The sequence below is a fragment of the Zosterops lateralis genome (genome assembly GCF_965231275.1).
Source record: "Zosterops lateralis genome assembly, chromosome: 30".
Taxonomy (NCBI): Eukaryota; Metazoa; Chordata; class Aves; order Passeriformes; family Zosteropidae; genus Zosterops; species Zosterops lateralis.
Genome location: NC_139790.1, coordinates 4,183,249 through 4,203,208, shown reverse-complemented (window position 1 = coordinate 4,203,208; position 19,960 = coordinate 4,183,249). Strand labels below are relative to the sequence as shown.

The following is a 19,960-nucleotide window of genomic DNA, read 5'->3' as shown; positions in this document are numbered from 1 at the left end:
TCAGCCCCCGTGACGAAAATTCCCCAATTTCTCCCTTTCCCCCCAAATTTTGCTTTTCTCCTCCGAATTCCGCTCTTTCCCCCACCAAATCCCACCAGCTCCACCCGCCCTTCTCAAACCCAACGCACTACCACCACCTGTGCCACCACATGACAAAACACAGCACACAAACAGCTCAGTTTTTTCATTTTTCCCTTTTTTTTCTTAAAAAAAAGTTTTTCGTATTTTTTTCCATTTTTGTGAGTTTTTTTGTGTGTTTTTTTTTTAAAGGCTGGGCGAGAGGTAGGATAGAAAAGGGCGTTTTTTGGCCTCTGACAGATCAAGTTTGGGAGCTCTTCTCACCTTCACTCCCTTGTGAAACACACCTGGGCTACTGAGGGAATTTTACACAACGGATTAAAAACCTTATATTCCAAGAGATATCTCATATCCACAAAAAAATAAGGACAAAAAAAGGGGAAGATCTGAGGCATAAATCACATCAAAAGACTCCGTGTCCTACCTTTAAATAAGGAAAACGTACAAAAGTGGCCGACGGTTGTGCAAAAATTCTTCAATTTGCTCTTAATATTTTACAGAATCAGTACAGGAAACTGTAGAAATCAGTAAAAAAATTAAAAAAACAAACAAACAACCAACCCCCGGAGGGATCTGTCACGTTTTAGCAACAGGAATTTTGCTGTCCCAGGGTGGGAATCTTGGCTCACGCGGGGAGAGCTGGGCACTTTCAAGTCCCTTTTTCTTAAAAAAATTATTTTTGTGGTTTTTATTTTTCCCCAGCCTAAGGCAAAAAACCCGACCCTGAAAAACACACTGAGATCCACGAAAAAATGATGTAAACGAAGGATTTATCTTCCAAAAAAAACCTCCCCCCGTTGGAGGGATGCTCCAAGAGGCTCCTTTTAAAAACAGAGGGTGTGAGGCTGAAGGCAGCTCCAGGATTCCCACACTTTTGGCTTCTTTTTGGGGTGGTTTTTTTCCCCAGCTGTTTCTGCTTTTTCTGAGAGGAAAAAAGACCCCCAGAAAAAAAAAAAATTAAAAAAACTAACCCCCCCCCAAGGATGACTTTGTGCAATTCCTGCCCCGATTTCTCAGCTAAGGCAGTGAAGTCCCTGCAAAATTTTTTGTGTTTCCAAAAAAAACACATCCAAAAAATAATAATAATAAAAAACAACGAGGAGACAAAAAAAAAAACAACCCGAAAGGCGACGACGGCGGCGGTGGAGGCGATCCAGCATTTGGGCTTTTTGGGGTGAAAAAGGGAGGGATTTTTGTTAAATCTGAAGGCTGGGGGGGGTCTCTCCATGATTGGTGGTGCGGGGGGGCTCAGGGGGTCTCGAAGCCCACGCGGAAGCCGGGCTGGGGCGGCACCACGGCGCCGTTCTGCCCCTGCGCCGCCTGCACGCCGTAACCCGGGCCCATCCACGGCGCCGACGACTGGCTCTGCCTGTGGGGGGGAGAAAAGGCCTTTAGGGGTTGGGAAATCGTGCCTAGTTTGTTAGGGAAGGGGTTTGAGGGGGTTTGAGGGGGTGTTGTTGCCCTTTGGGGTGGCCTTGCCCTGCTGCGGCTCTGAGGTGCAAAAATCGATTCTCAAAAGGGAGAAAATTTGGGACAAAAGTGCTCTGAACTCAAACCCCTGCAGGGGATGTCCCCACCCTGTTGCGGCTCTGAGGTGCAAAAAACAATTCCCAAAAGGGAGAAAATTGAGATAAAAATGCTCTGGATTCACCAAACCCCTTCTGGGATGCACCTCGGTGCATCTCTAAGGAGCAAAAATCACTTCCCAAAGGGGATCAAGTTTGGAATAAAAACTCTCTGGATTCACTCAAACCCCCATTGGGATGTCCTCATCCTGGCTGCATCTCTGAGGTGCAAAAACTGCTTCCCAAAAGAGAGAAATCTGGGACAAAAACACACTGGATTCATTCAAACTCCCATTGGGATGTCTGCACCTCGGTGCAGTTCCCAGGTGCAAAAATCATTTCTCAAAGTGAGTAAAATCTGGGATAAAAACACTCAGAGCTCACCCAAAGCCCTGCTGGGATGTCCCCAACCCACTGCAGCTCTGAGGTGCAAAAATTACTTCCCAAAGGGAATAAAAATCGGGATAAAACCACTCAGGATTCACCCAAACCCCTGCTGGGGTGTCCCCACCCCGTTGCAGCTGTAAGGTGCAAAAATCACTTCCCAAAGGGGATAAAATTTGGAATAAAAGTCCTGAGGACTCACCCAAAGCCCGGTCAGGATGTCCCCAACCCACTGCAGCTCTGAGGTGCAAAAATCACTTCCCAAAGGGGATAGAAACAGGGCTAACCCCGCGGGGACTCACCCGAAGCCCTGCTGGTTCCAGGCCTGGCCGTAGACGCCGTAGGTGGGCACCTGCCACCCGTTGGGCACGTACTGGCCCAGCTGGGCCCCGCCGTACCACTGCCCCCACTGCCCGTAGGCCGGGGGGTAACTCAGCTGGCCCTGGGGACACACGGGGCACGCTCAGGGATTGGGGAATTCGGGAATTCTCACCCCCCTGGGAGGATATGGCTGGACTGAGCCGGCCATGGAGGATCCTAGGGTAGAGCTCTGGTAGGAATTCTGTCAGACCCTTCCTAATATCCCATCTAACTGTTCCCAGTATCCCACCAAACCCTTCCCAATATCCCATCAAACACTTCCCAGTATCCCATCAGACCCTTCCCAATACCCCAACAGACCCTTTCCAGTATCCCATCAGACTCTATCCAATATCACATCTATCCTTTCCCAATATCCCATCAAACCATCATCCCTCCATCCATCCATCCATCCATCCATCCATCCATCCATCCATCCATCCATCCCTCCATCCCTCCCTCCATCCATCCATCCCTCCATCCATCCATCATCCATCCATCCATCCATCCATCCATCCATCCATCCATCCCTCCATCCCTCCCTCCATTCATCCATCCATCCATCCATCCATCCATCCATCCATCCCTCCATCCATCCATCATCCATCCATCCATCCATCCATCCATCCATCCATCCATCCCTCCATCCATCCATCATCCATCCATCCATCCATCCATCCATCCATCCCTCCATCATCCATCCATCCATCCATCCATCCATCCATCCATCCATCCATCCATCCATCCATCCCTCCATCCCTCCCTCCATTCATCCATCCATCCATCCATCCATCCATCCCTCCATCCCTCCATCATCCATCCATCCATCCATCCATCCCTCCATCCATCCATCATCCATCCATCCATCCATCCATCCATCCATCCATCCATCCATCCATCCCTCCATCCATCCATCCCTCCATTCATCCATCCATCCCTCCATCATCCATCCCTCCCTCCCTCCCTCCATCCATCCATCCCTCCATCCATCCATCCCTCCATCATCCATCCCTCCCTCCCTCCCTCCATCCATCCATCCCTCCATCCATCTATCCATCCATCATCCATCCATCCATCCATCCATCCATCCATCCATCCCTCCATCATCCATCCATCCATCCATCCATCCATCCATCATCCATCCATCCATCCCTCCATCCATCCATCATCCATCCCTCCATCCATCATCCATCCATCCATCCATCCATCCATCCATCCATCCCTCCATCCATCCATCCATCCCTCCCACTCCCACTCCCACTCCCACTCCCAGCCAATTAACAGGTGATTAGCGATCAGCAGCAGGAGGTGCCTGACCTGCTGGACAGGGCTGACCATGTCTGGAGTCTCCTTGCCCCAGTAACACTTGACCACGTGGCCCTCGATGGTGGTGCCGTTGACGGAGACGATGGCGTGGGCAGCGCTCTCGTGGGAATTGAACCTGCCGGGATGAAATTGGGAATATTTGTTGGGATATGTTTTGGGAATGACTCCACGCTCTGATTCTTCCTAAATAAATTGGGGAATTTAGTAAGGAGATCAGTTGATTTACTGAATTTCTTACTAATATTTTTTCGGTTTTAATTTTTTTTCATTGATTTTCTTACTAAATGGGAAAGGTTAGTCAAGTCATTAATTTTTTTACTATTTAAAATTTTTAAATTGATTTTTAAGGGTTTTTTTACTAAATGTTTAAGATTAGTCAATGTATTATTTTTTTCTAATTTTATTCATTTTGAATTGATTTTTTACTGACTTTTTACTAAATGTTTAAGGTCAGTCAATGTACTGATTTTTTCCTATTTTTTTTATTTTTAATTGATTTCTTACAAATTTTTGCCAAATGGGAAAGATTAGTCAATGTATTGATTTTTTCCTAATTTCTTTCATTTTTAAATTGATTCTTTTCTAATTTTCACTAAATCTGAAAGATTAGTGAATATATTGAATTTTCCTAGTTTTTTTCATTTTTTAATTGACTTTTTTACTGATTTTTCACAAAATGAAATAGATTCATCAATGTATTGATTTTTTTACTATTTTTAAAATGATTTAAATGACTTTTTACTTATTTTTTACTAAATGGGAAAGATTAGTCAATTTATTGGTTTCTTTTACTATTTTTAATTGATTTTTTACTGATTTTTTTATTAAATGGGAAAGATTAGTCAATTTACTCCTGGATTTTTACTTTATTATTTTCAAATTACTATTGGATTTTAAAAATTACATTTCTCGATTTTTATTAATTTTTTAACTAATTCTTTTTACTAAATGGGAAAAATGGAAGCCCCCATTCATTGCATGGAAATGAAGGGATGTCCCTATTTACAGGAGAAGGAAATGAAGGAATTTCCCTATATGACAAAGGGCCCTGTTCCAAGTGTTTTGAGGGATTTTTCCCACTTTTTTTAATGACCATAATCCCTCCTCAGAGCAGAAATTTTCTAACCTGGGAGGGTTCAGTGATTTCTCTGTGCTGACTGGAGTCCTCAATGACAAAGAACCCTGTTCCAAGTGATTTCTGGGATTTTTCCCACTTGTTATGGCCACAATCCCTCCTCAGAGCACAGGGAGCAGAAACCCTCTAATCTCTCTGACCTGGGAGGATTCAGTGACTCCTCTGTGCTGATGGATGACAAATGACCCTGTTCCAAGTGGTTTTTGGGATTTTTCCCACTTGCTCCAGCCATAATATCCCTTCTCAAACCAGAGGAAATAAAATCCCTCTAACCTGGGAACATCCCTGTTGGAACCCTGGGCATTGAGAATTTCGGATTTTCTGCGCCTACAGGCTCTGACCCCCAGCAAACCCTGCATTGACCTGAGGCCGTGGAAAAGGCTTCCAAAATTGAGTGACAGCCCTGGGATTGTGGGTGTGGGGTTTGGATAGAAGTGTGTGATAGCACAGGGTGCAAAACTCAGAGTTTAGGGGTTTAGAATATATATAAATTTAGAATTATATTACATATATTAGAATTATATTATATATATATAAAAATTATATTTTCCATTATATTTTAATAATATATTTTATTATATACATTACTAAATATATTATTATATATTATTGTTAAAGATTATATCATTATATGTAAATTTAGAATATATATAAAGCAAAATGGAGGATTTAGGGCAGAGGTTGAATTCCTCTTTTTCACCTTCTTCATGGGTCTGGGTGGATTTTTTTGTAATTGGATAGAAAAATCCACAATGCAGGCCATGAGTGTTATTGGGTTAAAAGTAAAAATAATTTAGGTGTCATTTCATAATTGGACATAAGTTTGTGCTTAAAAGACCTTGGAAATAGTTAGACAGAGCCATTTTTCACTTTGTTAGACAGAACTCACAACTTGTGAGACTGTAACATAGGTAAGAATCAATAAACATTTGAGTCTGAACATGAAATCCATCTCTTGAGCATTTAATTCTGCCTCTAACAGAAAACAAAATTTAAAACCCCACATTTTAATGGTGCCCTGAGTGAGGAGGACAGGGACCTAACCCATTTACTGAAGAAAGAAACATAGATCTTTCCCATTTATAAAAGAAGAAAATGAAAGGATCCCACCCATTTACTGAATGAAGGGATCTTTCCCATTTAGCGGAGAATGAAATAAAGGAATATTTCCCAATTATTGAAGGAATCTAACATCCTACCATTTTTTAATGATGGAAATGAAGGGACCTTACTCACCCATTTATTGAAAGAGGAAATGAAGAGATCTCTCCCATTTAGAGAGAGCTATTAGAGCCAGGACCCCCCTGAAGAAAACCCGAGACCACAAAACCCCCCTTACAGCCCCCCTGAGGCCATTCCCACCTGATGAAGGAGTAACCCTTATCCGGGAACACTCGGATCTCCATGATCTGCCCGAAGGGGGAGAAGGTCTGGCGCATCAGCTGCTCTGGAGCAGGAAGGACAGAGAGAGGGCAGCGTGAGGCACCTGTGGGTGACACGGGGACAGCTGGCAGAGGGTGGGGTCACACGTTACCTGTGAGGCCCGAGGTGACTCCCCCGCAGTACACGGTGCAGTTGCTGGGGCTGGACTGAGTGACCACCTCGTCGTAGGACAGTTGTTTGGTGTTTGCTGGAAGAGATTGGAGGGGATTTCATTTTTTTTTTAAGGGGTGGGGATGGGAATTGTGGGGAAATTTTAGTCCTGACTGGAACAGGATGGTGGGAACAACCTGTAAATCTTTACAGGGACACCTCAGAGCTCCTTCCAGGGGTTAAAGGGGCTCCAGGAGAGCTGGAGAGGGACTGGGGACAAGGGATGGAGGGACACGACACAGGGAATGGCTTCCCACTGGGAAAGGGGAGACTGGGGTGGGATATGGGGCAGGAATGAGGGTGGGGAGGGGCTGGGCTGGAATTCTCAGAGGAGCTGTGGCTGCTCCATCTCTGGCAGTGTCCCAGGCCAGGCTGGATGGGGCTTGGAGCACCCTGGGACAGGGGAAGGTGTCCCAGCCCAAGGCAGGGGTGGGGTGGGTGGGCACCTACTCTCATAGGTGCTCTTGGGAGCCGGAGGTTTCCTGGTGGCCCAGTTGGTCCGGATCTGCCGCCCCCCGAGCCACTGCCCCCCCATCTGCTGGATGGCGTTCTCAGCGTCCTGCAGGGAGACAGGCACAGAAAAACCCCACTGACCCCACTGCTGCCACCCCCTCCTGGGGACACAGCCATGGGGTGACCCTGGATCCCCCTGGGGATATCCCCACTGCTGGCACCCCCTCCTGGGGACACAGCCATGGGGTGACCCTGCTGCCCTTCTGAGCGACCCAGCCTGGCACCCCTTCATTTGGGACACAGGCGTGACCCTGCTGCCCTCCTGAGTGACCCTGGATCCCCCTGGGAATGTCCCCCCTGCTGGCAGCCCTTCCTGTGGGATAGAGCCACGGGGTGACCCTGCTGTCCTTCTGAGTGACTGGGCGAATGTCCCAGACTGGCACCCCTTCATTTGGGACACAGGAGTGACCCCACTGCCCTCCTGAGTGACCCTGGGAATATCCCAGGCCAGGCTGGACAGGGCTTGGAGCACCCTGGGACAGTGGGAGGGGTCCCTGCCCATGGCAGGGTGGTGCTGGATGGGGTTTAAGGTCCCTTCCAACCCAAATCCTTCTGGGATTTCTGTGGATTTATAAAGATAGAGATGTTTATAAACACTGTTACAGTCAGGAAAACTGAAGTGAAAATCAGCTGGGGAAAATCCAGACTGTTTATTGGAGAGGGAAATGAAGGGATTTAATCCATTTACTGAAGATCCTACCCATTTATTAAAGAAGGAAATGAAGAGATCTTCCTATTTATCGGAGAGGAAAATGAAGGGATCTCCCCATTTACTGGAGAGGGAAATGAAGGGATCTAATCCACTTACTGAAGAAAGAAACACAGATCTTTGCCATTTATTAAAGAAGGAAATGAAGGCATCCCACCCATTTACTGAATGAGGGATCTTTCCCACTTATTGGAGAAGAAATAAAGGAAGATTTCCCATTTTTTGAAGATGGAAATAAAGGGACCCTAGCCATTTATTGAAGAGAGAAATAAAGGGATCTTACCCATTTTTTGAGGGAGGAAATGAGGGGATTTTACCCATTTTTTTGAGGGAGGAAATTAATGGATTTTACCTATTCATTAAGAGGGAAATGAAGGGATTTTACCCATTTTTTGAGAAGGAAACCAAGGGCTCTTACCCATTTATTGAAGAAGGAGACGAAGCCGTAGCCTTTGGACTTGCCCGTGGCCATGTCCTTGACCACCCGAGCGTCCCTAAAAGCACAAAGGGTTGGGACCAATGTGTGGGGCCTCAGGACAAGGTGCTGCGGCCCCACTGCCCCAAAAAGGCTCATTTTGAGGGAATTGAGAATTCACTCCACAAAAAAAAAAGTTGGATAAGGGTGGGCGGCACCAAAAATGCACCAAAAAGGGATTTGGGGCAGGGAAATGCACAGCCCAGGTGCAGGATCTGGATTTTCCAGAAAGCAGAACAGGATGGGGCAGTGTGAGCAGGAGTGTGGACCCTGCACAGTGTCAGGTACTCATCCACACAGAGCTGCCTCCACTCAGGAGAGACACCTGCAAAAGGACTTACGAGATCCTTCCAAAGGGAGCAAAGGCTGCTTTGATGTCCTCAGTTGTGATCTCAGGGCTGAGGTCTCCAACAAAGACGTGGAAATGATCTTTGGGGAAAAGAGAAAGGAGGATTTAGTGGCTGAAGACACCCTCTGAGCAGAGCAGAGAGAAAAAACTCATCTTAAAAAAACTTTTATTAAAACTCCAACTTTGTTCAAAATACATTATTAAAAAGCAAAAAAAGAGACTTTATTAAATACCACAAAATCCCATTTTGGATGCTACAGGAAGAGCAGAGTTGGCTGTGGAACAGAATTCCTGTTGCTCCTGACAGACCCTGTGCCTGGCAGTGCCACAAGGCAGTGATTTGAAGGACACACGTTTGTATCTTGGATTTTGAAATTCTGCTTTTTAAAATCCTGCTTTTAAGGCCTGCCAGAATTTACTACACAGATCTGACACTATTTACACCTCATGTGCCCAGTGTCCAGGACAATCCCTCTCTCCCTGTGCCAGCACTAGGCTGTGCTGTGGAATCCTGGAATGGTTTGGGTGGGAAGGGATTTAACCCATCCAGTGCCACCATCCCAGGGTGCTCCAGCCCGACCTGGGACACTGCCAGCGATGGGGCAGCCACAGGGGAGGTTCTGAACGTTCAGACTGAAGGTTCAGGATGGAAAGGGGATCCCTTCCTGATGAGAAACAGGCACAAACAGCCTGAATTTGATGAGTTTTCCCCCTCAGTCCAACAGTGTGTGACACAGACTGAGCCGTGCCACTGCAGGCACCAAACTCTCTCAGGCACTTGATGGGGTTTAGCCCCACCAGCCTGAAATTCCAAGAATTTCTCCACAGAAATTGCTGGGAGTGATGGAACCTCTTCTGGAAGGAGCCTGGATGCTCCTTGAGGGAGATGCTCAATGTGCATCAAAAATACAGAATGAGGCATTTGGGGTTTTAATTCACAGCTGCCCAGGTTTGGGTTTTAATTCACAACTGCCCAGGTTTGGGTTTTAATTCACAGCTGCCCAGGTTTGGGTTTTAATTCACAACTGCCCAGGTTTGGGTTTTAATTCACAACTGCCCAGGTTTGGGTTTTAATTCACAACTGCCCAGGTTTGGGTTTTAATTCACAACTGCCCAGGTTTGGGTTTTATTTCACAACTGCCCAGGTTTGGGTTTTAATTCACAACTGCCCAGGTTTGGGTTTTATTTCACAACTGTCCAGGTTTGGGTTTTAATTCACAACTGCCCAGGTTTGGGTTTTAATTCACAACTGCCCGGGGTTTTAATTCTCAACAACCACAGATTTGCACCAAATCCCTTCCTGATGCTAGAGGGAAATGGAAGGGAAGTACTTCTATAAAAATTCAATGGAAAACAAACAAAAAACCCCCAACAGGGGACACACTGGAGAGCCACAATTTGATGTTTAACACAATTACCTTGTGAACGCTGTGTGATGGCAAAGATCAGATTTGCCCTGAAGTTTAATTAACACAATCACAATAAATAATTAGGGTTCCAATCAAACCCCTTCCCACAGAGCCCTGTGTGGTGCATTTCTGTTCCAGAACTTGCCCAGCTCGGGGCACAGGTGACACTTACTGCTGGTGTCTTTCTTCTGGCTGCTGGGGGTGGTGGCCCAGTTCACTTTGACCTCCTGCAAACAGGAATCACACATCAGATCTGGCAAATCCCAAAAAGCTCAGACAGCTCCAGTGCTCCAGTCTGACCCTACAGGGCACCCCATGTGCAAGGCTGGGGTTGAAACTCAAATTGAAGACATTCTTCTAGGGAGGTTTGTAATTAAATTAACAGGGCTAGAGCTCCCCTGCTCTAGGGGGAAAAGAGAAGGATCCAGGGAGAGCTCAGAGCCCCTTCCAAGGCCTAAAGGGGCTCCAGGAGAGCTGGAGAGGGACTGGGGACAGGGGATGGAGGGACAGGACACAGGGAATGGCTTCCAAATGTCTCAGGGGTGACTGTGAACAGGATGGGGACAGGCTGATCAGTAGCACCCTGTGACAGGGTAAGGGGCAATGGGCATGGACTGAAACATGGGAAGTTCCACCTGAATATGGGGAAAAACAAGGAAAATATGAGGGAAAATAAGAAGGCAAACTTTCCTTTGAGGCCTGGAACAGGCTGTGATAACTCCTCAGCAGACATCAAACCCCTGTCTGGACACAACCCTGTGCACCCTGCCCTGAATGAACTTGGGCACAGGATCAGCTCCAGAGGGGCTGCCAACCTCAACCACTCTGGAATTCTGTGACTTTTCTCCCAGTTCTACATCCTCAGCTCCAAGTTCCTCCCCAAATTCTAAACTTCTCCTCCCAACACTCTGAACACCTCCCAGTGCTCTGAAACTCCTCCTCCCAACACCCTGATCTTCTCCCAATATTCTGAACTTCTCTCAATACCCTGAACTTCACTTCCCAAGACTCCGAACTCCTTCTCTCAACTCCCTGAACTCCCAACACTCTGAACTCCTCTTCCCAACACCCTGAACTTCTCTCAACACTATGAACTTCTCCTCTCAACAGCCTGAACTTCTCCCAACACCCTGAACTCTTTCTCCCAACACTCTGAACTCCTTCTCCCAAAATCTGAATTCCTCCCAACACTCTGAACTTCTCCCATCACCCTCAACTCCTCCCAACACCCTGAACTCCTTCTCCCAACACTCTGAACTCCTCCCAAAATGTGAACTCCTCCCAGCATTCTGTACGTCTACCAACACCCTGAATTCCTCCCAACACTGAACTTCTCCCAACACTGAACTCCCAAAACTCCGAAATCCTTCTCCCAACACTCTGAACTTCTCCCAATACCCTGAACTTCTTCCAGTACCCTGAACTCCTTCTCCCAACACACTGAACTCCTTCTCCCAACACCCTGAACTTCTCCCCACAGTCTGAACTCCTCTTCTGAGTCGTGTCCGTCTACGATCTCCACCCCAAAGGAGGAGTCTGACACCTGCAGCACATCCCCTCCTCCCCCAGCAGGATTTCCCCTGGCCCAGGCTGTTTTCCCCCCAGACTCACCCCGGAGCACAGCAGCTTACCTTACCCATTATCTTCCTGCCGTTCATGGCCGCCAGGGCCGCGGCCGCGTGCCGGTGCTCGTAGAACTCCACAAAGCAGTAGGGATCATTGCCAGCTGTCTGAGACAGGGAACAGCCCGGGGTTAGGGATGGAAACCCGGGGTTAGGGACGGAATCCCGGGGTTAGGGATGGAAACCCGGGGTTAGGGATGGAAACCCAGGGTTAGGGATGGAAACCCGGGGTTAGGGACGGAAACCCGGGGTTAGAGATGGAAACCCGGGGTTAGGGATGGAAACCCAGGGTTAGGGATGGAAACCCGGGGTTAGGGACGGAAACCCGGGGTTAGGGACGGAAACCCAGGGTTAGAGATGGAAACCCGGGGTTAGGGATGGAAACCCAGGGTTAGGGATGGAAACCCGGGGTTAGGGACGGAAACCCGGGGTTAGGGACGGAAACCCAGGGTTAGGGATGGAAACCCGGGGTTAGGGACGGAAACCCGGGGTTAGAGATGGAAACCCGGGGTTAGGGATGGAAACCCAGGGTTAGGGATGGAAACTCGGGGTTAGGGACGGAAACCCGGGGTTAGGGACGGAAACCCAGGGTTAGGGATGGAAACCCGGGGTTAGGGACGGAAACCCGGGGTTAGGGACGGAAACCCGGGGTTAGGGATAGACGCCCGGGGTTAGAGATAGAAACCCAGGGTTAGGGACACAAACCTGGGATTAGGGATGCAAACCCAGGATTAGAGACACAGACCCAGGGTTAGAGACACAAACCCGACATTAGGGACACAAACCTGGGATTAGGGACACATACCCGGGACTAGGGACACAGACCCAGGATTAGGGACAAAAACCCAGGATTAGGGGTACTGCGGGCCTGATATTTCTGGGTCTGAATGATGTCAGCCTGCTAGCAGCTGTTAATTTTTTCCCAAGGAAAAATTCCTCAAAAAAGCTTCTCCTCAAAACAATCTTGGCAAACAACTCTCTTTTCTCAAAACAATCTTAGCAAACAACTCTCCTTTCCCAGAACAATCTTTCTCCAGGTGGTGTTTTGCTGTTTCTCTGGTTTAACCAATGGCATTAGAGAGGTGTCGTTCCTATTCCCCAACCATGGTCAGTCTGGATGGGAACACCTTATAAAAGGTGGTGAGAATTAGACAATAAAGCCTTTTTTCTGTGCTCTTTGCCTTCTGAAATATTTGGAGTCTCTCATCTTTATTTCGTGTCCTACAATGACAGGGTACAAACCTGGGATTAGGGATATAAACCAGGATTAAGGGTACAAACCCTGACTCTGCCTGCTCTGCTCAGGCTCTGACTGCTGACACCTCAACAGACAGGTTTTCTGACTCTACAGGGACTAACAACACTCCCAGAGATTTCAATTCCACTTTAGAAAGGTAAAATTATGGTAAAGCGTTTTTAAAACTTCATTTGCAATCCTCCCATGATTCAGTGAACTCATTGTCCCTCTCAGCAGCCCCATGTGGACAGGTTTTCTACAGGGACCAGCTGTAGGCTTTCTACAGGGGCAGTTTTCTACAGGGACTAGTTCCTAGAGCTTTCAATTCTGCTTTAGAGAGGCAAAATTATGGTAAAGAGGTTTAAAAACTTCGTTTGCTATCCTCCCATGATTTAATGAGTTCATTGTCCCTCTCAGCAGCCCCACGTGGACAGGTTTTCTGACTCTACAGGGACTAACAATGCTCCCACAGCTTTCAGTTCTGCTTTAGAAAGGTAAAATTATGAAAAAGAGTTTTTAAAACCTCATTTGTAATCCTCCCATGATTTAATGAGCTCATCGTCCCTCTCCATGTCCATCTATCCTTAAATTCACCACCAGGCACGTGCAGAAACGATGCCAAAAACATTTGAGTGTGTCTCCAGATTTATTTAAAGTGGCTGTGCCCTGTTTCCAGAGGAATTCCCAGAGCCACGGGCACAGCCTGGAGCCAGCAGCTCTGAGGAAGAGGGAAAGCAGAGGATTCAGGCTCTTACATCCATGATCATCTTGCAGTTCTTGCAGGGTCCGATCTGGCTGAACAGCTGGAGGATCAGAGCCTCGGTCACGTCCCTGGAGAGGTTCCCCACGTACCTGAGGGTCAAACACAGGCACAGACACGGATGTTGGACACACGGGAACATGGAAACCGCTCTGGGACCAGGGATGATGTGATAGGAGAGGGGGAATGGCTTCCCACTGCCTCAGGGCTGGGTGAGATGGGATATGGGATGGAATGAGGGTGGGATGGAATTCCCAGAGGAGCTCTATCTGCCCCTGGATCCCTGGCAGTGCCCAAGGCCAGGCTGGACAGGGCTTGGAGCACCCTGGGACAGTGAGAGGTGTCCCTGCCCATGGCATGGGGTGGCACTGGGTGGGTTTAATGTCCCTTCCCACCCAAACCATTCCAGGATTCCATAACTCTATGAACCTGACCTTTCAAACTGACTTCCCAGTACAGACTGCAGTTCCCATATCCCATACTGGTTTCCCAGTACAGACTCCAATTCCCATATCCCATACCAGCTTCCCAGTCCAGACTCCAGTTCCCATACCCCTATTATGATTTCCCAGTCCAGAAATTCCAATTCCCATATCCCTACACTACCATCCCTGCCCCAGCACCACCTCCCAGCTGCCCCAGCAGGCTCAGGCTGCTGTTTGTCCACATTTTACACAACATTTGGTCTGTTCCTTCCAAAGGCCTCAGGTTTTGGAAGCACCAGATGTGCCTGGAATACCTGAGGGCCAACGTGCTGGAGCTCACACATTCCCAATTTGGGCAAGGATCAGCCTCCCCAAGCACAAACGCATCCCAAATCCCCACTCCCACCTGGGATTTTGGCTTCCTTGCCCACCAAGCCCATCCGTGACCCACAGGTGCCTGTTGTTGTTGTTGCTGAGCCCAAGTCATGGGATTTTTATAAAAAGCCCAGTGAGAAACCTCAGCCCTCGAGGTGCGGCCGCAGCTTCCCACAGAGGAACGTTCCATGGGCAACCTCCGCCACGGGAATCCTGGCCAGATCCCAGCCCTGAAACCACCCTGGTGCCCCCCAGTGCTGCCAGGGGGGCAAAGGGGCTGCAGGAAACAGCCAGGGGCAAATCCAAGCTCTGCTCACACTCCTGGTGTTGCCGAAGGGATGCGCTCTGAGGTTTGGTTATGTGGGAAGGAGACAGAGCTTTGTCAGGAATGGCTCATACAGGAGCTCTGTGTTTATCATTTGGACAACTGTTATAGGCAGGATTGGGTTTTAAAATTAGCAGACAGACCTTTACAGGCATTGTCTGGCTCTGAGTGAGCAATTCCTGCACTTCTAACAAATTTCCTTAAAATGTTAAAAAACCCTTAAAAATCCTGGCCAAATCCCACCACAGAAACTGCCCCGGTGCACCCTGGTGCCCCCCAGCTGCTGCCAGAGGGGCAAAGGGGCTGCAGGAAACAGCCAGGAGCAAACCCAAGCTCTGCTCACACTCCTGCTGCTGCCAGAGGGATGCGCTCCAAGGTTTGGTTACACAGGGAATGTGGGAATTTTCTGTCAGGAATGGCCCATACAGGAGCTCTATGTTCATCATTTGGACAACTGTCTTAGGCAGGACTGGGTTTTAAAAACCCTTTACAGGCTTTGTCACACTCTGAGTGATTCCTGCACTTCTGAGAATTTTCCTGAAAACTTAAAAAATAGTTTAAAAAAAATAAATAATTAATAGCTTAAAAATAAAAACATGTGGGAAGGAGACAGAGCTTTTGTCAGGGATGGCTCATACAGCAGCTCTGTGTTAATTATTTAGGCAACTGTTTCAGGTAGGAGACAGGATTGGGTTTTAAAAACCCTTTAGAGGCATTGTCTCACTCAAGTGAGTGATTCCTACACTTCTGACAAGTTTCCTTAAAACCTTAAAAAAAGGAGGGATTTTTAGATTGGAGCACTTCATTAAGGTAATTAACATCAGGACATTCTCCCTCCAGCAAGACCAACTGAAAGTGGGATCAGAAAGGTTGGAAAAGACCTCCAAGATCATCAAGTCCAACCTTTGACCCATCACCACCTCAGCAACCAGAGCAGAACTAGCAAGGCCTCTCTTTAACTCCCTTTTTAAAAAATATTATAATTATTTGGGCAACAAATCAATGGAAGGACCAGAGTGATGAGCCTTGTGTGACCTTCTGGGTATAAATTAATTAATTTCTGACTGGAAGGTTCCCAAACAAGGTGTCCACCCCTCTGACCTCTGCACTGATGGGATTTCATCCCAATAAACTGGTGCCTCCTGAGACATTCTTGACTGAGATATTCCTTCGATATTCTTCCTGAGGTAGACCTGAGATATTCCTGAATATCCTGAGATATTCCTGTCTTGGGTTATGTTCCCAAACCAAGACACCTCAGCACTGGCTTTAGCAGGTTTTAGTGAAGTGATTCCCAACAGCCCCACGAGTTTCTGCATTCCTGAAGGATCCACTGCAGGAACATCTGTGTGTGCCAAGGCAGGTGTGGAACACCCAGAGCTGTGACCCCTCTCCCTGAATTTTCCATGGAATTTTGCTGCAGGTCTGTGCTGCACAGACAGGATCCAGCACCCCTGGACCTTGTCCTGGGCCACTCACACCAGTAACCAGCACCCAGGTGACCCTGCCAGGTACAACACCAGGAGAGCTCAGCCCTGGCTCCTCCTGCACCTCTCCCACCCCTCTCTTCCCTGCTAACTGGATGAGAATCCAATCAGCGAGTTGGTTGATGACTCTGCAGATGAAGGGCTGTGTTACCCAAGTTTATCTGGAGAAGCCAAACCCAACTGCTGCCAGTGCTTGTGCTTCAAACCACAAATTAATTTAATTTAGGACACGTACCCCACGTGCCTCCATGGAAAACACAAACAACAGGACCCTGTCACCTCCCAACTGCTCTGCAGATCTGTCACCTGCTGCTGAAAAGTGGCTTTCAAGGAAGGGAACTGCCCGTGGGAGAAGGGGCTGCCTCTCCAGGAATTCATGTACAGGAGGAAAAACAGCTCCTAAGGGAACACAGGGCTCTGCACGCCCCCTCACACTGAAGGGTGAGGTGGAAAAGGCAAAAACAAGGAGTTATTTCCAAGAGCATCTGCAGGCTGTTCCAGAAAAACAACTGGAATGTGATGAGGAAGGAAAGGACAGGGTGCAGAGGGCCTTGGGAGCCCCAAAATCCACACCTGGGGGGATTTCTGGAGCAGAAATCCTACAGAAATCTCTGTGTGAGCCCTGATTTAACACCCACTAAACATTTAAAGATTTAACATTTAAAGGTCACCTTTAGCTGCACTTTCTGCCTTCAACTGCTTCTCACTAACACGGGTGAGGTGGAAAAGGCAAAAACACGGAGTTACTTCCAGGAATGTGTGGGAAGGAAAAAACAGGGTACAGAGGGCTTTGGGGGCCCCAAAATCCACACCCGGGGGAATTTCTGGAGCAGAAATCCTACAGGAACCCCAAGGTGAGCATAGATTTAACATCCCCTAAAGATCACCTGAGCTGCAATTTCTGCATTTGTCTTGCTCCTTCTAAACCCGACCTGTGACACCCAACTGGTGACACTTCCCTGTGTGACCCCAGAGAGTCACTGGGAGGGAGTCAGAGAAACCCCACCCTGGACGTGGCTCAGTCCTGAGCTGTGTTTTAAGGCAGCACTTGGGGATCCTGGAGGTCTTTTCCAGCCTCAATGATGCCCTGTCTGTGCTACCAGCAAGCAGCACATGCTCCAGGACAGGGATGTGGGTTCCTCGTGATGCCTGAAATTTTATCTCTCATGTATTTCATGTGTCTGTGGTGCCCAGGGGGGCAGCTCTGAGCTCACAGTCAGTGTCACTCAGCTCTGCACACAGCAGGGACACAAAACAAACCCTTTTCCTGCTGCACACCAAGGACAACTCTCAGCCCAAAAGCACAAACAAGGGGGGCTGGAGGGAGGGACAAGAAGGATGGGACCTCACAGCCTGGAGCTGGAACTGGACAATTAAACCCCAATGTGCAAATGGACCAAAACCTATAAAAATGTAAGATCTGGTGACCGGTCATCCATTTTGTGACCATTTTGGGTCCCCCTTGGGTGCAGCCCTGGCCAGGCTCTTGTCCTGCCCAAGGTGTCCCCTAAAGGCCTTTCAATAAATCTCTACTTTATTCTCCAGCTCTGCCCAGTCTCTGCTCCAGCTCAGCCTTCCCAAGGCATCACCTGGGACACCCTGAGGCCTCCAGACCCCGCACGACCCTTGGGATTGGGGGGAAAACATCATCCCAAATAAACACACCAACAGCTCTGTGTTTGCAGAGGCCAGGAATAGCTCCCAAAATGTGGGAAAACACGGGGACTGGGGCAGCAGAGAGTGCTCAGGACAGCTGGGCTGAGGCACGTCAGGCTGTTGTTGTCCTGTGGTCACTCGGCCAAGTCGTTTCCCAACCCCTGGGGAGGGGCAGCAGTGCAAGGGCACAACATTCCCTCACCTGGGAATGATCCCCTCTCTCCCTCCTGCCTTTCCTGCTGCCACAGGAGAACAAGGCTTCTAGAGGTGGGATGGGAGGACTGGAGCCTGATTTCCCCAATCCAAACAAGGGAACAACACCTGCCTGGGAAAAGGAGGGAAACACAGCCCGGGTGTGCACAGGAGCTGTGTGAAACGGAGTCAGGTGTGCCCAGCACCAACACCTGCTAAAATCCAACCTAAACCTCTCCTGACGTGGCTCTGTAATTCACTCCTTGGGAAGCAACAGGTTCAGAGAGTGCTTTGAACACTGGGACAAGCACTGGATTTGTGGGCACCTCCCAGTCGGGGCTGCTGGCCAGGGCAGTGGGGCTCCAGCTGTTTGCCCCCCACACCCCCAGGGCAAAATCCAGCCACTTTTGCTCACAAAAACCTCCACGGTCCATGCAGAATGGCAGGATCCTCAGCACGGAATGGTTTGGGGTGGGAGGGACTCGGATCATCCAGTTCTATCCCCTGCCATGGGCCGGGATGGACCGGGGAGGGGGCACACACCCCTTCCCTCCAGGTGTGAGCGTGGATGTACCGGGGATGGGGGACCTTCCACTGCCCTTCCCTCAGATGTGACTGCGATGGGCTGGGGAGAGAGGCACACACTTTACAGACACCCCTTCTATCCAGGAGAAGTGGGGATACACCTTCCAGACCACTTTTCCCTCCGGATGTGACCTGGGACGGGCTGGGAAGGGGGACACACCATCAGACCCCTCTTCTCTCCTGATGTGAGTCGGGATGTACTGGGACACACAGCTTCTACACAGCCCTGTCCCTCCAGGTGTGAGCTGGAGGCCCAGGGTAACGCCCGGAGCGTAGGGTAGGCCGGCGGTGCCCGGCCCTGGGAACGGGGAAAGGGCAGGAAAACCGCGGGAGCCGGGCTGCCCTCGCCGCCGGAGGGGCCGGCCACCCCTCAGCCCGGGCGGGGGCCGCTCCCGCAGCACTGCGGGCGGCTGGGGGTCCCCGGCGGAGCTCTGAGGGGCCCGTCCGTGAGGCGACCCCGGGCCGCCCCTCCCCGCGGAGCCGGGAACAATAGGCGGTCTCGCCCCCTCCCCACTCACAGGGTCTTGGGCATTTCATCCTCCATGGCGCCGCCGCCGCCCGCCCCGGCTCTTCCCGCCCGCCGGGGCGGCCCCGTGAGCCCTGGGCAGCCCGGGCAGCCCGAGCGGCGCCGGCCCCGCCGGCGGACGGTCCCGCGGCGGCTCCTCGCAAGATGGCGGCGGGCGGGCGGGCTGAGGGCCGGGGGGGCGGGGGCGGGAACGCGCGTGCGCGGGGACAGCGCGGGAACGGCGCGGGGACGCGCGGCCCCACCGCGCATGCGCGGCCCTGAGGGGACGGCGGTAGAAGTGGGGAAAATTGATTTAAAATAAAGGCGTTTAGGAAAATAAAAGGGCGAGGAATGAAGGGGTTGAAATGAAAGGGCTTAAAAATAAAAGGGTTGAGGGGAAAGCGCTTAAAAGCGAGGTGTAAAGGTGCTGGCGGGCACAGGGAACGGGGGCACCAGCGCGGGGAAATGACAAGAAAGGTGTGAAAATAAAGGAGTTAAAAGAACAAAATAAAAAATTAAGGAATTTAAAAGAAAATAATTAAAAGGGGTTAAAACCGGCGTGGAAAGGGATATACAGGTCAGGGACATGCGGGCACCAAGAATGGGGGCAGCAAGGCTGGGAAATAAAACTAAAGGGAGTAAAGTAAAGGAATTAGAAGTAAAGGAGGTAAAGGAATTAAAAGTAAAGGAGCTAAAGGAATTAAAATAGAGGCGTTTAAAACGAAGGAGTTTAAAGTTACAGGATTAAAAATGAAAGAATTGAAAGTCGCAGTGAAAAGGGATACGTGGGCATTGGGAATGGAGCACCAGGGTGGGGACATAAAGTTTATAAAATACAGGGACTAAAATAAAGATGACTAAAATAAAGTAATTAAAATTTATTACTTAAAGGAAT

At 49.2% G+C, this 19,960-nt stretch overlaps 1 protein-coding gene across 3 annotated transcripts; it reads right to left on the bottom strand.

The window, feature by feature from the left end:
* Positions 1–169: 169 nt before the first annotated feature.
* TIA1 (TIA1 cytotoxic granule associated RNA binding protein) lies at positions 170–19,722 on the bottom strand. 3 transcript variants are annotated; one of them, XM_083880465.1, is made up of 12 exons: positions 19,079–19,722; positions 13,511–13,607; positions 11,528–11,626; positions 10,069–10,123; positions 8,480–8,567; positions 8,082–8,157; positions 6,892–7,000; positions 6,383–6,478; positions 6,211–6,295; positions 3,705–3,828; positions 2,330–2,469; positions 170–1,447 (listed from the first exon to the last, which is right to left on the bottom strand). In XM_083880465.1, the coding sequence occupies exons 1-12, from the start codon at positions 19,333–19,335 to the stop codon at positions 1,327–1,329; spliced, it is 1,347 nt and encodes a 448-aa protein (XP_083736591.1). In that variant the 5' UTR covers positions 19,336–19,722; the 3' UTR covers positions 170–1,326. The 3 variants fall into 3 exon arrangements, with proteins under 3 accessions (XP_083736591.1, XP_083736593.1, XP_083736592.1); XM_083880467.1 differs by lacking the exon at positions 19,079–19,722 and adding an exon at positions 18,662–18,756 and having other exon boundaries at positions 11,528–11,622; XM_083880466.1 differs by lacking the exon at positions 19,079–19,722 and adding an exon at positions 18,662–18,755.
* Between the last annotated feature and the right edge of the window lie 238 nt (positions 19,723–19,960).

What these genes read in the sequence shown, in the direction of transcription:
- TIA1 (XM_083880465.1), bottom strand. Translation starts at nt 19,335, where the DNA reads ATGCGCGGTGGGGCCGCGCGTCCCCGCGCCGTTCCCGCGCTGTCCCCG. An exon ending in ACTGCAAGATGATCATGGAT is followed by an intron (nt 11,627 to 13,510) that starts GTAAGAGCCTGA and finishes TCCCTGTCTCAG; the next exon opens with ACAGCTGGCAATGATCCCTA. An exon ending in TCCCAAGAGCACCTATGAGA is followed by an intron (nt 6,479 to 6,891) that starts GTAGGTGCCCAC and finishes AATCTCTTCCAG; the next exon opens with CAAACACCAAACAACTGTCC.